The 15,954-nt window shown below is 40.4% G+C and overlaps 4 protein-coding genes across 5 annotated transcripts; 2 read left to right on the top strand and 2 right to left on the bottom strand.

Annotated features, from left to right (window-relative positions):
- Positions 1–116: 116 nt before the first annotated feature.
- Positions 117–1,367, bottom strand: LOC132790560 (voltage-dependent anion-selective channel). Its single transcript, XM_060799132.1, has 2 exons — positions 820–1,367; positions 117–753 (listed from the first exon to the last, which is right to left on the bottom strand). Exons 1-2 carry the CDS (start codon positions 1,365–1,367, stop codon positions 453–455), a joined length of 849 nt encoding a protein of 282 aa, XP_060655115.1. The 3' UTR covers positions 117–452.
- A 3,000-nt stretch (positions 1,368–4,367) lies between these two features.
- On the top strand, positions 4,368–8,599 carry LOC132783940 (SET domain-containing protein SmydA-8). 2 transcript variants are annotated; one of them, XM_060789282.1, is made up of 4 exons: positions 4,368–4,771; positions 7,157–7,486; positions 7,544–7,770; positions 7,895–8,599. In XM_060789282.1, the coding sequence occupies exons 1-4, from the start codon at positions 4,416–4,418 to the stop codon at positions 8,491–8,493; spliced, it is 1,512 nt and encodes a 503-aa protein (XP_060645265.1). In that variant the 5' UTR covers positions 4,368–4,415; the 3' UTR covers positions 8,494–8,599. The 2 variants fall into 2 exon arrangements, with proteins under 2 accessions (XP_060645265.1, XP_060645256.1); XM_060789273.1 differs by lacking the exon at positions 4,368–4,771 and adding an exon at positions 4,808–5,294.
- LOC132783957 (palmitoyltransferase ZDHHC3) lies at positions 8,531–10,544 on the bottom strand. The gene is made up of 3 exons (XM_060789292.1): positions 10,048–10,544; positions 9,533–9,988; positions 8,531–9,472 (listed from the first exon to the last, which is right to left on the bottom strand). Exons 1-3 carry the CDS (start codon positions 10,161–10,163, stop codon positions 9,202–9,204), a joined length of 843 nt encoding a protein of 280 aa, XP_060645275.1. The 5' UTR covers positions 10,164–10,544; the 3' UTR covers positions 8,531–9,201.
- A 229-nt stretch (positions 10,545–10,773) lies between these two features.
- Positions 10,774–14,841, top strand: LOC132783938 (signal transducing adapter molecule 1). The gene is made up of 4 exons (XM_060789259.1): positions 10,774–11,185; positions 12,444–12,721; positions 12,793–14,011; positions 14,078–14,841. Exons 1-4 carry the CDS (start codon positions 11,143–11,145, stop codon positions 14,722–14,724), a joined length of 2,187 nt encoding a protein of 728 aa, XP_060645242.1. The 5' UTR covers positions 10,774–11,142; the 3' UTR covers positions 14,725–14,841.
- Positions 14,842–15,954: the final 1,113 nt, after the last annotated feature.

Below are 15,954 nucleotides of genomic sequence, written 5' to 3'. Positions count from 1 at the left end.
TTATTTTCAAATTTATTTTTAAATGCACAAAGCTCAACGATTGATTACTCTCTCTTCGTTCGTATTTGATTATTCCTTCACTGCTTTACACTGCAAGTGCAAAAATAACGTAGAGCTTGTTTAGATTTTTAAGTTTTAATAGGTAAATTATGTATTTCACTGTTTGCCAACAATAAATTATGTATGTTATTCATGTACTTAGCTATGCACTAAACGGGGATTCAACATCCGATCGATCCGATCCTTGCTTTGTTGGCAAATAAATCTCTGTCTCTAAACGTGAAGTGTGATTTTGTATTTAGTTTTTGTTGTGTTTTATTGTTTGATACACTTTCATTTTTGTAGACTTTTCTTAAATGTTGTTACTGCTGTTGTTGTTGTTGTAGTGGATGTTGTTGGTGTTTGTTGTTTATTGCTGGCAGCGCATTCAGCTTCAGAAATCTTGAACTAATTTAGGCTTCCAATTCGAGGCCAACACCAATCTTGTGGCCACCGGCATTGAAGTTCTTGCCATCGACCAATGTGGACAGGGTCAAGGTGATGCCATCACGCAACTTCTGTTGGTATCCCAAACCGACCTGGCTGGCATTGTTAACCTTGGCGCGGACGCTGGCATCGTCATCCAATTGATATTTGGCGCCAATGGCGAACTTGGTGTTGCTGGTGCCGCTGGCCCACGACAGCTGAACGCCCACATCGAGCTTGTCCGAAGTGCGTTGGAAGATTGAGCCGCTGAACTCCTGGCCATCATTGCTATAAAAATCAAATATATTGCTTCAGTAAAAATATATCTTCATAATGCAACTCTCAATCACTTACACAGCTGTGTGCAGCACAAAGTCCTTGGTGGAGTAGCCGAGGGCAAAGTTGTTGGCGGTCAACTTGGATTGCTGTGTATCGAAGGCGGTCTGGTAACCGGCCAACCATCCCTGGTAGCCCAGAACAGCGGATGCATTGATCAAGGGACCCTTCAGATCGATGTTAACATCCGAATCGGCCTTGACATTCTCATGTCCATAGGCGACCTTGAATTTGCCGCTCTTGTTGCCCGACTGTGGTGCAAAGTTGCCCTCCAGAGACAGCTTCAGACCCTCGAGCAGCTGATCCTGGACAGCCACCTCGGTGAAGAGGGTGTTGTCTGTGTTCCATTTCTCGGTGAGGGTCAGGCCATAGTCCTTAACCTTGTACTTGGTCTCCAGGGAACCAAAGACCTTGCCCGACTCCTGGTTCGAGTGTCCGGCTGTGTTGAATTCAATGCCCGACGATGTCTTGGTCTTCAGGTCCAACTTCCACAGGCCAAAGTTGTAGCCTTTGCTGAAGATGTCGCGAGCCTGTTTGCCCAAATCGCTGTATGATGGAGGTGCCATCTGTAAACAGTCACAATTGATTGCATTAGTATAATGGTGAAACTTCATTAGAAGCACATTTACTACATAAACAAACAATTTCGTTTGTTTAGTGCGGCATTGCGCGTAAGAATTGAGATTAGACTCACAGTTCTTATCTAATCTTAGGAAATGACTTAAACATTTCATCAAAACAAATATGTTTGCGTAGTAATAATAATTGGATGGGTAAACAATCCTCGAAATAAACCTAATGTATACATTTTTGCTACGTTTGCGAATATGATAAAAGATAGAGACAATAAAACTTTTTTTAAAATGGCACAAGAATAATTATAATATAATGCATTATAATTATGCATAATAATTATAATACATACTTAGAACCGTATGCGAATGTGACGAATAAGGAATGGAGAAAAGAAACGTTTCTCACTGCAATTATCTTTGTCGAGTGGTCGAAGTGCATTGCGCTTTTAAAAATAAGCGTGAAAGTGAAAGAACTTTATAGTATTTTCTTAGCTAAATGTCAATTTAGAAAAGTACTCTTTAGGAAATCGATTGAAATTGGTTTTCAAGGTGGCCCCCGGGGCCCAATGAAAGTCTCCACACTCTCTCACAAAACGTGCCCACATTTGGCAAAACAAATGCAGCAGCACTATCAACTCTCCACATCTCTACAGTGTGTGTGTGCGTATCTGTGTATGGGGGTCAACGCACGTCTGCCGCAATCGAATGACTAAGTCGGCGAGAGAGCAAGATAGAGAGAGAGTGATCGGGCAATAGTTTGAGCACCGTGGGCCATAATTGATTCAGAACGTCTTCTAGAAATTTCAACAGCCGACAATAATTATGAAGCGTTTTTTTTTATCAGTTGCCTACCTCACGACGTCTCAGTCGTTCTCTTAGTGTGTTGTATGTCCAATATTGTGCAGCGCGATCAGCCATTGCAAATAAAAATTAAATTGAATAAGACTCGAGTTTTTGTTATATCTTAATGTAAATGCTGATTGAATGAAATTGCCATCAATTTTGTTATCTCTCGGCCTACTGTGCAGCATATTTTTTTGTTGTATTTCTGTCTCTGTTTACACTTGCATGTGTTGCTGTAGTGGTCCCGTTAATTACTGCCAAAGCAAAGCGTTCATTGACCATTCTCACACACACATACGTGATAACTGCACACTACATTTCGTTGTTGCTTTGGTCTGCTCTTCGTTCGCCACTTTTAACGTCACACACTAGCGGAAACTAACAGTCATGGCTATAAAAGTGATACGAGCAAGCATCTTCAAAGGGGCAAAAAATTATAAAAATACTAGGCGAAAAATATCTTTATTAAATTGCCCAGCGATTGGACGGTCGCCAAATAGGGGCGCGCGGAAATGACCAGCAAACAAAAGTGCAAAACTGTCTAGTCACATGTCAAAAATACTAAAACAAGGAATGTTGTTGTTGAGTACGAAATGTATTCTACCTGTGATGTAACAGGCGGGGCAGCAACAACACAAAACAGCAGTGTGTACACACCTACTATTTAAGCAGGTAGCTGTATTTCAAAAATCAAGGCGTAAAGTGCATCATGGATAATTGACCTTGACACAGAGTTTGGAGAATTATGCCTGCACATTTGTTTATGTGTAAATGCGTTAGTATTCAGGCAGATGTTATACAACCCTGGACAGTAAAGCAAACAACTAAACTTCACAGATGTAAAAGGTGTTAACTAAATAAGCGATTTATTGATTTTTCTTATGACGTCACATCACACCCCTAATAAAATAAAATTATGTTTGCTCTAGTTTCTCACATGACCGACAAGTATAGCAAACAAAACAATTAAACAATCGTTTAACTGCTTCTAAATTGATAAAACAGCTAAAAGTTGCGCTTCGATTTTTAATCAAAACAACAAATTTCAATCGCTGCAGAAAACAGAGGCAGGCGACATGTTACGTAACAGAAAAGTGCTCTGCTTCTGTTGCCGGCAGCTGCTGCTAACTGTAAAATGCTCCAAACTGGTATTGGTGTGTATCTGTGAGCCGGTTGCTTTTTCTATTGCTCAAATGAATAGACACAAAATGTATCGTTTATCAATCAATTGATATTTAAATGTCTTATAAACACACACTTATACAAGTTGCAAAACCCTTTTTGCGCGTGCTTCTATGTGTGTGCGTGCACATAAGAACGAAGGCGTGTGAGTGGGAGATTGTGTGTGTGTGTGCTGGGGGCTTCGTGTCTACTTGCAATTTTTTCATTTGGAGGTTATGAAATCACACACTAGCAACGAAAATCGATTTAAACGCGTACAACTTTCATGCACATTTCAAGATCGTTAAGCCGAAGGCACACACTTAGTTACATATCCTAATTAGGTAAGATTTACTTACTTTTAGATGAGTTTTAGTTTAAGATTTAGAGTAATGCGAAACGCAGGAACAAGACGACCACGACCACACAACGTACACCACAAAATTGATTTGCAACAGAATAGGGCAGTGTGACCAAGCATGTTTATGGATAAAATATGTATATAATACTGAACTGAAGCAAATGTACTAAAGCAAAGGCAAGTATGGAGCTCCACTGAGAAAATGTATTATTAAATAATTTGATCATTTTTAAAATAATTAAAGGTTAATAATTATTAATTTGTTGTATAGTTTTGAGTAATAATAGAGTTAGACATAGAGTTTCGAATAGTTGATTTTTTTGCGCAGATTCATTATATTTGCATTTAGTATTAGGTATCGATACTATACGGTTGCAAGGTGTATAAATAACGTATATTTTTTAAGCAATGTAACGTATTTGTAACGTACAAATTTTGCTAATGTTGTAATGTAATAGAAGGAACTTTGTTTAATAAACAAATATTTGTAGTTTTGTTGACGGAAGTAATTGTTTGTGACGCATGTGACGCATAAGAATCATAGCAAATGTGCCTTGTTTAGTTTATTGATCTATATTTAGCCACGCTCTCCCAAACGATTGTTCTCTGTGTACAGAATTCAATCAAAAACTCGCAGTGCAATCGATTAAAGTGCTGGCAAGGCAGCGGGCGTCATGTTGAAAGCGCGTCTGGAGCATGATGCAGTCTACGGCCGTTGCCTGGCCACAACGGAGGCAGTGCAGCAAGGCGACATCGTTGTTGAGGAGCTGCCCTTTTCCTACGGCCCCAAACGCGACAGCGGCATCGTTTGTCTTGGCTGCTATCGCTATTTGGATTTCGGGGAGGATGGCGACGGAGACGGAGATCGTTGTGAGCTCTGCGATTGGCCGTTGTGCGGCAATTGTGCCGATGTAGCTGGCGGAGATCACCGCGGCGAATGCGAAGTGTTTGCCAAAGCGCGCGTCACATTTGCCGGCAATGTTGGCGAGGATGGCGTCTGCCCGCAATTGGATTGCATAACAGCATTGAGGTTAGTCTAGGGACAGCGCGGGGCGGGGTGTGCAGGTGCGGAACTACTCAAATAATGCTGACAGTTGAACGGGTGCCAAGAAGCATTTGTTGCTCCCATTCCAAGGCATCGTTTGAGGTACTTGCCAAGAATTATACCTCATAATGACAGCAGTCAACGGGATGCCTTCGTTGCCATTCAATCTCACGGCAGTTGAATGGAGTCCGCTCTACGGACGCTATCTGGTTGCCCGCGACGCAGTGCGGCAAGGTGGCCAACTGCTTGTCGAGGAGCTGCCGCTGGCCATTGGGCCGAAGTGTGGCAACAGTAGCGTCTTGTGCCTTGCCTGCTATGCACCGCACAACGTGGAACGCTGCAGCCAATGTGCCTGGCCTTTGTGCCGCGCCTGCAACTCGGAGGATGTGGCAAACAATTTGCATTGGCAGCTGGAATGTGGCGTGTTCAAGGCGGCCAAGGCGCGTTTCTTTGAACTGCCAACGGGCACCGAGCAATGCCCTCAACTGGACTGCATCATGCCACTGAGGTGCAAGCCAAAAATAGCTGTGATGAATTGTGTCGATATATTTTTGATTTATGTGTTTTTTTACCTCCGAGTTTTGCGGATGCATTTCATGTTATACCGCTGCACTATGTTGAATTTGACCCGTTTTCGTGGCCAAAACTCATTTTTCGCAAGTATTCAAATTTCCGTGTCTTTAATGTTACCATGTTGAGAAATGATCAAATCGCGATATTGTATACCGAAAATGTTAACTTAACAGTTTAATGTTAAAATAACAGCTGTTAAAGTAAGCTGTTGCAAGCAGACAATACGTGCAGTGTTAAATGTTAAATTTGCGATGCAATTTCAAATTGGCATATCTCCCACAAAAAATCATTGAATAATAAAATTCAAAAGGAATATTACTTCTTCAAGTTATTACTATGTATTGATACTAATATGTTGCGTGGTTTGTTCGTATTTTTCTAACAATTTGTATATTTAGCAAGTGTTGTCCCCTTGTCACTTTTCGAAAAAAAGTTGAACTTTCCAAAAGGTTTTAACTAAAATGTTCAAATTTGTTCAGTGAGTGTCCATATACATGTTGTAGATCTGTCAATTCTCAATTCATAACATGTAAGCTCATTATGCGTTTTTTGCGGTTTTTTGCGTAATTTGAATTTTTGGGAAGCAACATTTTGACCAGAATTGCAGAACTGCTAAAGCCTTTGCGATTTTTTTTTTCTTGAATAACTTCCATATTTATTATCCGATCTGAACCAAATTTTCAGGACGCATTTGAAATAGGACATTCATCATGTGTTCCAAAATTCGAGTCTCTAACTTGAAAATTGATTTATATATTCGCTTTTTTTCGATTTATGTGGGCGTTGACACGCCCACTTTTCTAAAATACCTTCCTATAGCAATAACCTTTATTATACAAGAAACCTGCATTCAAAAATCTTGTTAATTTAAAAAATTTTAATTTTGGCCACAAAAACGGGTCAAATTCAACATAGTGCGCTGTGCAGACAGCGCAGTTAACATACGCATGCAAAACTGTTAAAGTGAAGCGGTTAACAGTAACAGTGGCATGCAAAGGAATCGAATGTGCATTTTGAGCTGAGCTGATAAAGTGAGCGTAACATAGTTTTAAGTGCTGCTGTTAACTAACATAGTGCATTAAGCAGCGAGTGCTAAGCTGCTGCTATTAAAATGTCAACAAATCTGGCTGAAAGCAGAAAATGTTAAGTAGATGATCTTGATAAAAAATGGCATTAACATTAACATTATTAAAATTAATTAATACTAAAGTTCTATTATAATTAATATTTGCTGTTACTTTTTAATAATTAAATCATAAACTTTAAATAGACTTTGAATGAAAAGATTAAACATTATCGTTGATAAAATCCATTAAAAATAATATAATGATTGTATGATTTTAAGTTGTATATCACGAAAAACATTTTGTTATGAATCTAAACTATATAATATTTTAATTTATATTGTTAAAATGATTTTAACTTGAAATTGTTAAGCTGCTGCTCATTAAATGTCCAACATCTTTTAAAATTATGAATTTAAGCAGCTTCTTTAAAGACAGATAAATTATCGTAAATTGAAAGGGTTTTTAATGCCAAGTTCTAAATTTGTAAAACCAACAGAGCTTAAAATTGTATTCACAAACAAATGCTTAAATTTGGCTTGTTAATCAACCTAATTCAAAGTTATAACAAATTTTCCAAGCTGCTGCTGTTAAAATGTCAACAGCTGTTAAGCTAATCGCAGCTTGGGCAGCTGCTGTTGACTGAAAAGCACAACAAATGTTAAGTTAACATAACAGTGGTGGCACAAAACGTTACATTTCGAAAAATTAAAACAAATCAAATCATTAACAGAGTGTTGTTGGCCAAGGAGGCGCAGCCGGAACGATGGCTGGAGGAAGTGGCGCCCATGGAGCATCACGAGCAGCAACGACGCGCGAATGCAGATTTGTGGCATGCGGATCGCGTGAATATCGCACAATATCTTCGAGGTCCTTGTAAGTTGGCCGAGCGTTTTAGTGAAGAGTTGATCATGCAGGTGGTGGGCATACTTGAGGTGAATGCTTTCGAAGCACGCACCACCCAAGGATATCCACTGCGATGTCTGTATCCCTACACTGGCATCCTGGCACACAATTGTGTACCCAACACAGCTCGCAGCATTCATCCCAGCGATGGTTACAAGTAAGTCAAGTTCCTTCATTCATTATCAGCTAATAATCTGCTTTTAATGCTCTGCAGAATCCGCTTGAGAGCTATGGTGCCGCTGGAGGCGGGACAGCAGCTGCAGCATAGCTATACCTACACTTTGGACGGCACTGTGCAGCGACAGTCGCATCTGCGCGAAGGCAAATACTTCAACTGCAGCTGCGATCGCTGCCTCGATGCCTCCGAGCTGCAGACGCACTTCTCCAGCTTGAAGTGTGGCCAGTGCACCGAGGGTTGGCTACTGCCCAAGCAGCCCACAGGTGAGTTGAGACACAAATGCAGTCTTTTGGGGATATATATTTTTTTACTTATTTATTTCTTACATCTTAAATTTTATAAAATTCATTTATTGATGCTTCTAACCATAAATCTTTCCCCTTTCAGCCCTGGATACCATTTGGAGCTGTCGCGCCTGTGACAACAGCAGCACCAGTGAGGAAGTGCGACAAATTGTGGACGCACTGCAGCTGGAGGTGAACGCGGTGCTGTCGCTGGAGATGGGCGCCAAACGACTGGAGGAAGCAGAGCGTCTGCTGCGCAAGTACAAATCGTTGTTGCATCCGTCGCACTATATTGCCACAGGCCTGAGGCAGCTGCTCATCGAGATGTACGGCCGTGTGCAGGGCTACGAGATGGTGCAGCTAACAGATCAGCTGCTCGAACGCAAGGCGCAACTATGCCGCGAAGTGTTGAAGGTGCTGGATCACTTTGAGCCGGGCCTAAGCCGGGCGAGAGCCATGAATCTCTATGAGTTGCACGTGCCGCTGGTGCTGCTGGCCAAGAGTGGCTTTATTGCGAGTCGTTTGAGTGGCGCCGACTTGCGTTCGCGTCTTATAGAAGCCATCGATTTGCTGAAGGAGTGTGTGGAAATATTGCAGCATGAGGATCCAAGTTCACAGGAGGGAATCCTTTGTGGCGTGGCGAGGCAGGCGTTGCAACAGCTAACGGCGAGCGTGGAGGGATTGGGCAATCAGTTGGAGTAATGGCAAACACAACTGGCGATTTTGTACTTAATTCAAATATGTATATCGTTAGCTTTATTGGAGAGCTGAGTTTTCTTTTTGTGTTTTGGATTGTTGGAGTGACACACACACGATCATCATAAATAATTGCAGATTAAGGCTTTTGTTTTGTGACAACTTCTCGTTGGCCAACTTAAAAATTAACAACTACAGTACAGAGTAAACTAAATACAATTGTTTATACAGCTGGAATTGGCCAATTCACATGTAAAATTAAAGACAAACAATTAAAACAAATTGACAAAACTTATAATATGAGCTGGCTTTTAAATGTTTATGCTGCTTTTGCTTTGTTTTTGGTATATGAATTTGCTTAAATGCTTTGAGTTGATATTATGTTTTAGTTGCACACACATACACACAGTTAGTTATATATATTTACCTATATATATATATATATATATATGTATATGTATACGTATATATAGCTTGGTATATATCTGGTCTAGAGAAAAATACAGAGTCTTTGTTAAAAAAATATCAAGTATCTGTTGCTGTTCCAATTTTTGTTTGTTCTGTTGAGTATGCAATTAATTATCAACTAAAGTGTTAATTAAATAATGCGTATAATACAATTAAACAACAACACAAAAACTGGACTTGACTATAAAAACTAAAAAAAAAAGACAAAGCAGAATGATGAGTTTTTGTTTTTATCACTGTGTTATCTTAGACATCGTGACTCAGCAGCGGCGTGTCATGATAGCGGGAGGCGTGATTGAGGCTGGCGCAGGGCAGCAACCACAACGCAGGATGGCCTCGCCCAAACACATCAGCGAGCAACTGATATTTGCGTCGATTTGGCCTATAGGCGCCCTTTTGTTGTATCGCCTCGACGGCCGTCTCATCATAGAGTATGGCATGCAGTTGATCCACCATAATGGCCGTGACAAATAGTCCAAAGAGCGCCGACTCCAGCAGCAAAATGACTGAATGAATCCTACAAGAGATTTGGCAATTAATACAGGCATAAAATAAAGAGATTATTTTAGCATTTTACATGCGCAGCTGCGATTCAATGACATTCTGATTGCATTCCGTGCAGGGTGCAATCCAAGAGCCCAGTATCAAGGCCACTGAGTACAGTGATAGGATGCCCACATAAACGAGGAATTGCAGAAAATACTTTTGATTGCGTTCGCCGACACAATTGTTGATCCACGGACAATGATGATCCATGCGACGTATGCAACGCTTACAGATGCGACAATGATGAGCGCGCGGCGGACGATATGTTTCGCAACGGGTGCACACGGTCCACTCGCTGCCATGTCCATTCCCATTGCCATTCCCGGTTTTAATGTTGCCCGCATTTGTGGTGTGAAGATCAGAGAAGTCGAGACGATTGGCGGGCAGCGGCACAATGCCGGGATCGGAGAATACTGCCTTCAGATGCGACATGCCCAGCAGAAAGACAACCGTATTGAAGAGCACCACATGGAACGGTGCCCAGATGCTAAAAATATTTAATAATTAGCAATGGTTTATCCTCTTTTTTCTATTGCCAAAACTTACCTGACTGGCATCGTTGTGAGTATAATCCAACGCATGACCACATAATCCGCATAGATCACGGCGCCATAGGTGACAATGAGGCAAGCAATGCCACACGGATCACGTATGAAAACCATAATTATTGACTATTTGATACTTTGTTCTATGTTTTTTTTTCTACTCGTAATTGAATTACAAATCGAAGCTGTCTTCTTCTTTTGCTGCTGTCCCTTTCCATTCAAATTGAACGCAGCTCTGCTGCTGGCAGCAGCATCAACGTTTAACACTACTTGCCACTTGTTAATACTTTCTTTTTCTAATTGAATTTATTGTTTCATTTTGTTTTCTTTTTTGCTGCGTTCATTTATTTGTTGCTATTTTTCGATTACAAATTTTTCACCCTGAATTTTGTGTGTAGGCCAAACACGTTACAAATTGCTTGATACGCTGAGTGAATAGCGGCGCTCTTACACGTTACAACTTGTGAGTCAATTTTCAATTTAACAAAACAAATCATATAAATATACTTATTCGTTCCAAATTATAACAAACCAATAAAAGTATAATTAAGCTGCGAAACATAATTTTACATTAATAAATAATAAGGGTATAATCACGCAGTTGTATGTGCAACGATAGTTCATATTTATCGATATATGACATTGTATTATCAGTGTGACCACTACACACTTAGTGCCAATAATATAGTATACTTCGACTTTAAGTGTCTGGCCACTCAATTTATTAGTCATTTTTTACACAAAAGCTATGGAAAAACTGTGCTTGCTCAGCAAATCTCTTATTCAATTTTGATTAAATTGATGCAAATTACAATAAAAAAAGAAGTTAATACAAGCTTACCTTTGTGGTGGATTTCAATTGAGGAATACAATAAATTATGTGCATTTGCGTGTTTTGCTGACGCATGAAAATCGATTGCGTAGCAGAGGAAAAAAGAAAACACGACACAAATAGTGCAAGTGCAAGAAGTGCAAACTACAAAAACAACAATAACTACTGCGACGGCCTAAACAAGACGACGCAATTTTCTATACAATTAAAATAAATAGACAATTAAATAAAGGGCAGTGGAGTGCACGTTTGTGATCAAATAAAATGGGTATATTTGGACAATCGTCGCCATTCGACGCCGATGTGGGTAAGTTCATTGTCTTCTTCTTGCTCGATGTCTCCCTCCCACTTCAACTCCCACTTTCAAATAAGAAATGCAATTGGTCACAACTGTCTCCTGTCTCGCCTTGTCTTAAAAATTAGCAAACTGCCATTGGTCACACTTGTTATTATTATTAGTTGCTCCTGGTCTTGCTTTATCTAATCTGCTTAGCGCCCCCTTCTTACGTCCACAAGAGTCGCAGACACAAAGATCCACTCAACAACAACAAAACGAAGAAGAACATCAAACAAAGAAAATGAAAACGAAATGAAATTCGAGTCACATGCTCAGTTCGGGATGCTGCGTCTGTTCATTGAACTTCTTTTAAAGTTTCGACTTGCTGTCGCTGACCTTGAGTTCAAACCGAGCTACCACCCCCTAGCAACCTCCCTTGGCAACCCCTGCCCACTGTCAATCATTTGAACGTAATAACAAAACTCTCGTCTGCTCGCTGAGACATTAAATTGAAATAAATTTATAATTACATTCAGAACTTGACAGCGCAGACAGATCCAAGAACACTTTTTGGAACTGCTTCTCAATGTTTAATCTTAAATTGTAATTGACCTTTAATTTAATCCTAAACACCAAATCGCTAACAGTACAGAATTTTGAATTAAAATAACGAACTACGTATTAAATTGATGATAGGATTCTTTTTTAAGTTTCTACTTCTACAGAACAAAAACAAATATAATAAAACAAATCTCGAGTAAAATTTAACCCTGCATGAATTTCCCATGCATTGTTAATATTAAAAATTAAATTTAAAAATAAATTCGATGAACAATTAAATTTTCTCATGAAATTTCCATCAGAATTGGGGACAAACCTTAATCAATCTGGCTCATCCCAAAATTGTATTTTATTTACAACAAATTCTTATTAGTAAAATGGATTAAAAAAAAAGGCTTAATATTAGACTCACATTAATAATAAAAGATGATTATGACTAGAATACTTAATTTATTCGATATTTGCATTTTGTTTGAAAGCAATTTGCGAAATATAGTATTGATTATGGTTTGGATTTATTACGATTCTTATCGCTTTTCATAGCTGTCACTATGAGTCAACAATGCTTTCGTATTCAATTCCCATTCGCATTACCAATTCCCATTTCGATTGATAAGCAAATAAAGTAACAAAAGTCGTTGCTCTGTTTGATTCTTCTTTGTTGCTCCTCTGTTTTCTTTCATTATTTTTTTGCCGATAAACTCGACTAACCATTTGTTGTCCACAGAAAAGGCCACCAGCGAGACGAATACAAGTGAGAATTGGTCCCTCATACTCGATGTATGCGACAAGGTGACAAATAATCCACGTTTGGCCAAGGATTGTCTCAAGGCGGTGATGCGACGCATGGGTCACACTGATCCCCATGTTGTGATGCAAGCGATTGTTTTGCTCGACTCGTGTGCCAACAATTGTGGCAAGCCATTTCACCTGGAGGTTGCATCACGTGATTTCGAAACCGAGTTTAGACGTCTACTCGGCAAAGCACAGCCCAAAGTTTCATTGGTAAGTTCGAAATGCTGTTCAGACGATATTCGATATTAATTCTAAACATTTCCCCTTATTTTGTTTTTCAGAAAATGCGACAAGTGCTGAAGAATTGGGCAGAGAATGATTTTAAGAATGATCCAGAACTTAATCTGATACCCTCGCTGTATACCAAGCTACGGATCGAGGGCCATGACTTTAGTAATCTGAATGACAAGAGCAGCGGCAAATCAGCAGCAGCCAAAGCTGCCGCATTAAGTTTGGCCAAGGATCCAAATGTGGTCAGTAGCCAGCAGGAGCAGGATGACATTGCCAAGGCCATTGAGCTGTCGCTTAAGGACAGCAAAAGCAGCCCAAAGCAACAGCATACAGCCTCAAAAGCTGCTTCAGCAACCACCAGCAGTGCCTATCCCTCGTTGTATCCCTCGTTTGGCGGAAACTCTGTATCGAACGTGTCCACGTCCAGCAATGGCAATGGAAATGGAAATGCTGGTGCTACAGCTTCTACACGAACTGTACGCGCCTTGTACGACTTTGAGGCTGCCGAGGAGAACGAGTTAACTTTCCTTGCTGGCGATATTATTCATGTGCAGGACGACAGCGATGCCAACTGGTGGAAGGGCTACAATGACAGTGGAGAGGGTCTGTTTCCCTCCAATTTTGTCACTGCCGATTTGTCCGTGGATCCTGAGCGACTGGACATCAATCAACAGCATAAAAATAATGCCCAAAAGCAGGCCGCAGCTGCTGCAGCCGAGGAGGAAGCCCTATTGTTGCAACAAAAGACTGAAGCAGCTGCCGCACAGCCGGTGGAAATCGATGAGGCCAAAATCGATCGATTGCTGCATCTGTTGCACGAGGCCAATCCCGAGGATCCGTCGCAAGATAGCGAGGAAATGCTGCAACTTGAGCAGCAGGTGCATCAAATGGGGCCGCTTATCGACGCCGAACTGGAGCGTGTGGATCGCAAGCATGCTCAGCTGACGCAGCTTTCCTCGGATCTAGTCGAATCTATCAATCTGTATCATCGACTCATGCGTGATGACCGTGCAGCGGCTGCACAATTTGGTGGCCCTGTTGGAGGAGGTTTTATACCTGGCGGATTTCCTGGTGCTGCGATTTATGGAGCACCTGGTTATCCCAATGGTGTAGGCTTTCCGCCTAGTCAACATTCGGCATTCCCGGGCATGCATTCGCTGCCCTATACCGGGCCACAGCCCAGCAATGCGCCACCACCCACAACTGTAGCACCGCCTGTGGCTGGATATCCAATGCCGTATCAGAATGGACATGCGCCGCAGTTGAACTGTAAGTTACATTGGCGTAATACATTTGTTTAATGAATTGCTATCGAATTTTCTTGTTCGATTGCAGCATTGCCGCCTCATCCCACTCATCCCCAGCCCTTGTACAACGGCCAGCCTACAGCAGTTAATCCTCAGCAACCACCTACCAATTACCACATGCCAATGCCTGCAGATCAACTTCAACAGCAACAGCAGCAGCAGCAGCAACAACAATTGCCAGCCAATCTTCCTCCGCAATTTGCCGCGGTGCCACCTGCAGCCACACAAATCCAACAGCAGCCACAATCGCTGCCACACGCTTACATGTCCCCTCAGCATCAACAGCAAATTCCATTGCAACAACAACAACAGCAACCACAGCAGCAGCAGCAGCAACCACCACAGCAGGCGCCTTTGCCACAGGCTTATTTGCCGGCAGGCGCCACAGCGCAGCCGCCTCAGTTTTATGCACCAAATGGAGCACCTCCAGTTACACAGAGTTATATGGCTCCACAGCAACAGCAACAGCAGCAGCAGCTACCATCACAGCAACAGCAACCACCACAAAACAATCACAACGATCAATTTAGTCAGCTGCAACAGCAAATGGCAGCCATGTCGATGACGCATCTGGGAGGCATGCCGCCGGCAACAGCAGCAGCGGCAGCACCTGGTTATCATCTTCAAAACGATGCCGTCAAAAATAACATTCCTATCTATCAGCAACAGCGGTAAAACCGTTTTCAAACTCAATCTTCAAACTGGTACGCTTTAATTTGCCAACTAAACCCCCAAATCAATCAATGTAATCCTTAATGAAATTTATGTTTTACCTTTAAATATTTATTCACATGTTGAGTTGTTTTTTCTTATCATCTAATCTACTACTTCAAATTGAAATTTCCAAAAATTTTATGTTATCCATTTTTTGTCAATTGAATATCTCCTTAATAATTTGGCAAATATATTTGAATTAGCGCCACGAACTAAATTTTTAAAATAGGAGCGAGAGCAGGAGAAATGCAAAAATTCAAATGTTTTAAATCTATTTATACGATATATATATATATATATATAATACCATATAAATATTCGATATATTATATATGACTCAATTAATTGAGCAAAAAGCAAAAGGAGAGGGAAGAATTGAGTTTCAAGAAGAATTCACTATAACTATTATGTATTATGTTTATTGTACTATTATAATTATATTATTATAACAACATAAAAAAAGAAAAACAAGCAAAACGAATCACATTCATTATGCAAACATTACGCAAAAAAAATTAAAACGTTGATCAGCCTCCAATGCTGATTAAAGGAATAACAAATAAACCAACTATTTGTCTTATGTATCTTCGGAGCGCGTGCGCAGCTTGATGTAGCGTCTGATATAATAATCCTCGTCCAGCTTGTTCAGCAGCAGAAGACGCAGTTGCAGCATTTCACGACGGTGCTCCAATTCCTTTGGCGGTAGATTGGGAGTCGTTAGCCAGGATAATATCTCTTCGTAGAGATCGACATTTTGGCGACGATATGAGAACGAACTGTCGGACATTTCGTGAGTGTGTTTTGCCGTTCATAAACTCTATTGAACTGCGAGAAAATTGGAATTTATAAACCTTTTTATCAGCAAAATTTTTTCTGTTCCAAAGTTGAAAAACACTTCTTACCCAATTAAAAAGTTTAGCCAATTATTGTTGAGATAAACAAATCACATCTGATTGTGAATCAGAATGCAAAGTGGACTTTTAATTTATTTGGCTTTCAGTTATTTTAAAAATTGAAGTTATTATCGAATCAGATCATTCTTTAATATAATTGTTCATCGAGTAATCACAATATTGCCAAAAGACGATAATAACATCGTTAAAGAATTGCCAACGAATAGGTAAAAAGCGAAAGCACAGGTAAGTTAAAAACAGTTTGATTTAACTATAATTAATATTTATTTTGTGTCTA

Source organism: Drosophila nasuta, chromosome 2L (genome assembly GCF_023558535.2).
Source record: "Drosophila nasuta strain 15112-1781.00 chromosome 2L, ASM2355853v1, whole genome shotgun sequence".
NCBI lineage: Eukaryota > Metazoa > Arthropoda > Insecta > Diptera > Drosophilidae > Drosophila > Drosophila nasuta.
Note: the sequence above shows the minus strand (reverse complement) of the source record. Positions and strands in the feature narration are given on the sequence as shown.

Bases quoted from the DNA above. Each gene is read 5' to 3' on its own strand.
- LOC132783940 (XM_060789273.1), top strand. From the start codon at position 4,915: ATGACAGCAGTCAACGGGATGCCTTCGTTGCCATTCAATCTCACGGCA. The intron at 5,295-7,156 runs GTGCAAGCCAAA...AATCATTAACAG, and splicing joins GACTGCATCATGCCACTGAG to AGTGTTGTTGGCCAAGGAGG. The intron at 7,487-7,543 runs GTAAGTCAAGTT...AATGCTCTGCAG, and splicing joins CATCCCAGCGATGGTTACAA to AATCCGCTTGAGAGCTATGG.
- LOC132790560 (XM_060799132.1), bottom strand. From the start codon at position 1,367: ATGGCACCTCCATCATACAGCGATTTGGGCAAACAGGCTCGCGACATC. The intron at 754-819 runs GTAAGTGATTGA...TGATTTTTATAG, and splicing joins TTTGTGCTGCACACAGCTGT to CAATGATGGCCAGGAGTTCA.
- LOC132783957 (XM_060789292.1), bottom strand. From the start codon at position 10,163: ATGGTTTTCATACGTGATCCGTGTGGCATTGCTTGCCTCATTGTCACC. The intron at 9,989-10,047 runs GTAAGTTTTGGC...AAATATTTTTAG, and splicing joins CTCACAACGATGCCAGTCAG to CATCTGGGCACCGTTCCATG. The intron at 9,473-9,532 runs GTAAAATGCTAA...AATCTCTTGTAG, and splicing joins ATTGAATCGCAGCTGCGCAT to GATTCATTCAGTCATTTTGC.
- LOC132783938 (XM_060789259.1), top strand. From the start codon at position 11,143: ATGGGTATATTTGGACAATCGTCGCCATTCGACGCCGATGTGG. The intron at 11,186-12,443 runs GTAAGTTCATTG...TGTTGTCCACAG, and splicing joins GCCATTCGACGCCGATGTGG to AAAAGGCCACCAGCGAGACG. The intron at 12,722-12,792 runs GTAAGTTCGAAA...TTTGTTTTTCAG, and splicing joins CACAGCCCAAAGTTTCATTG to AAAATGCGACAAGTGCTGAA.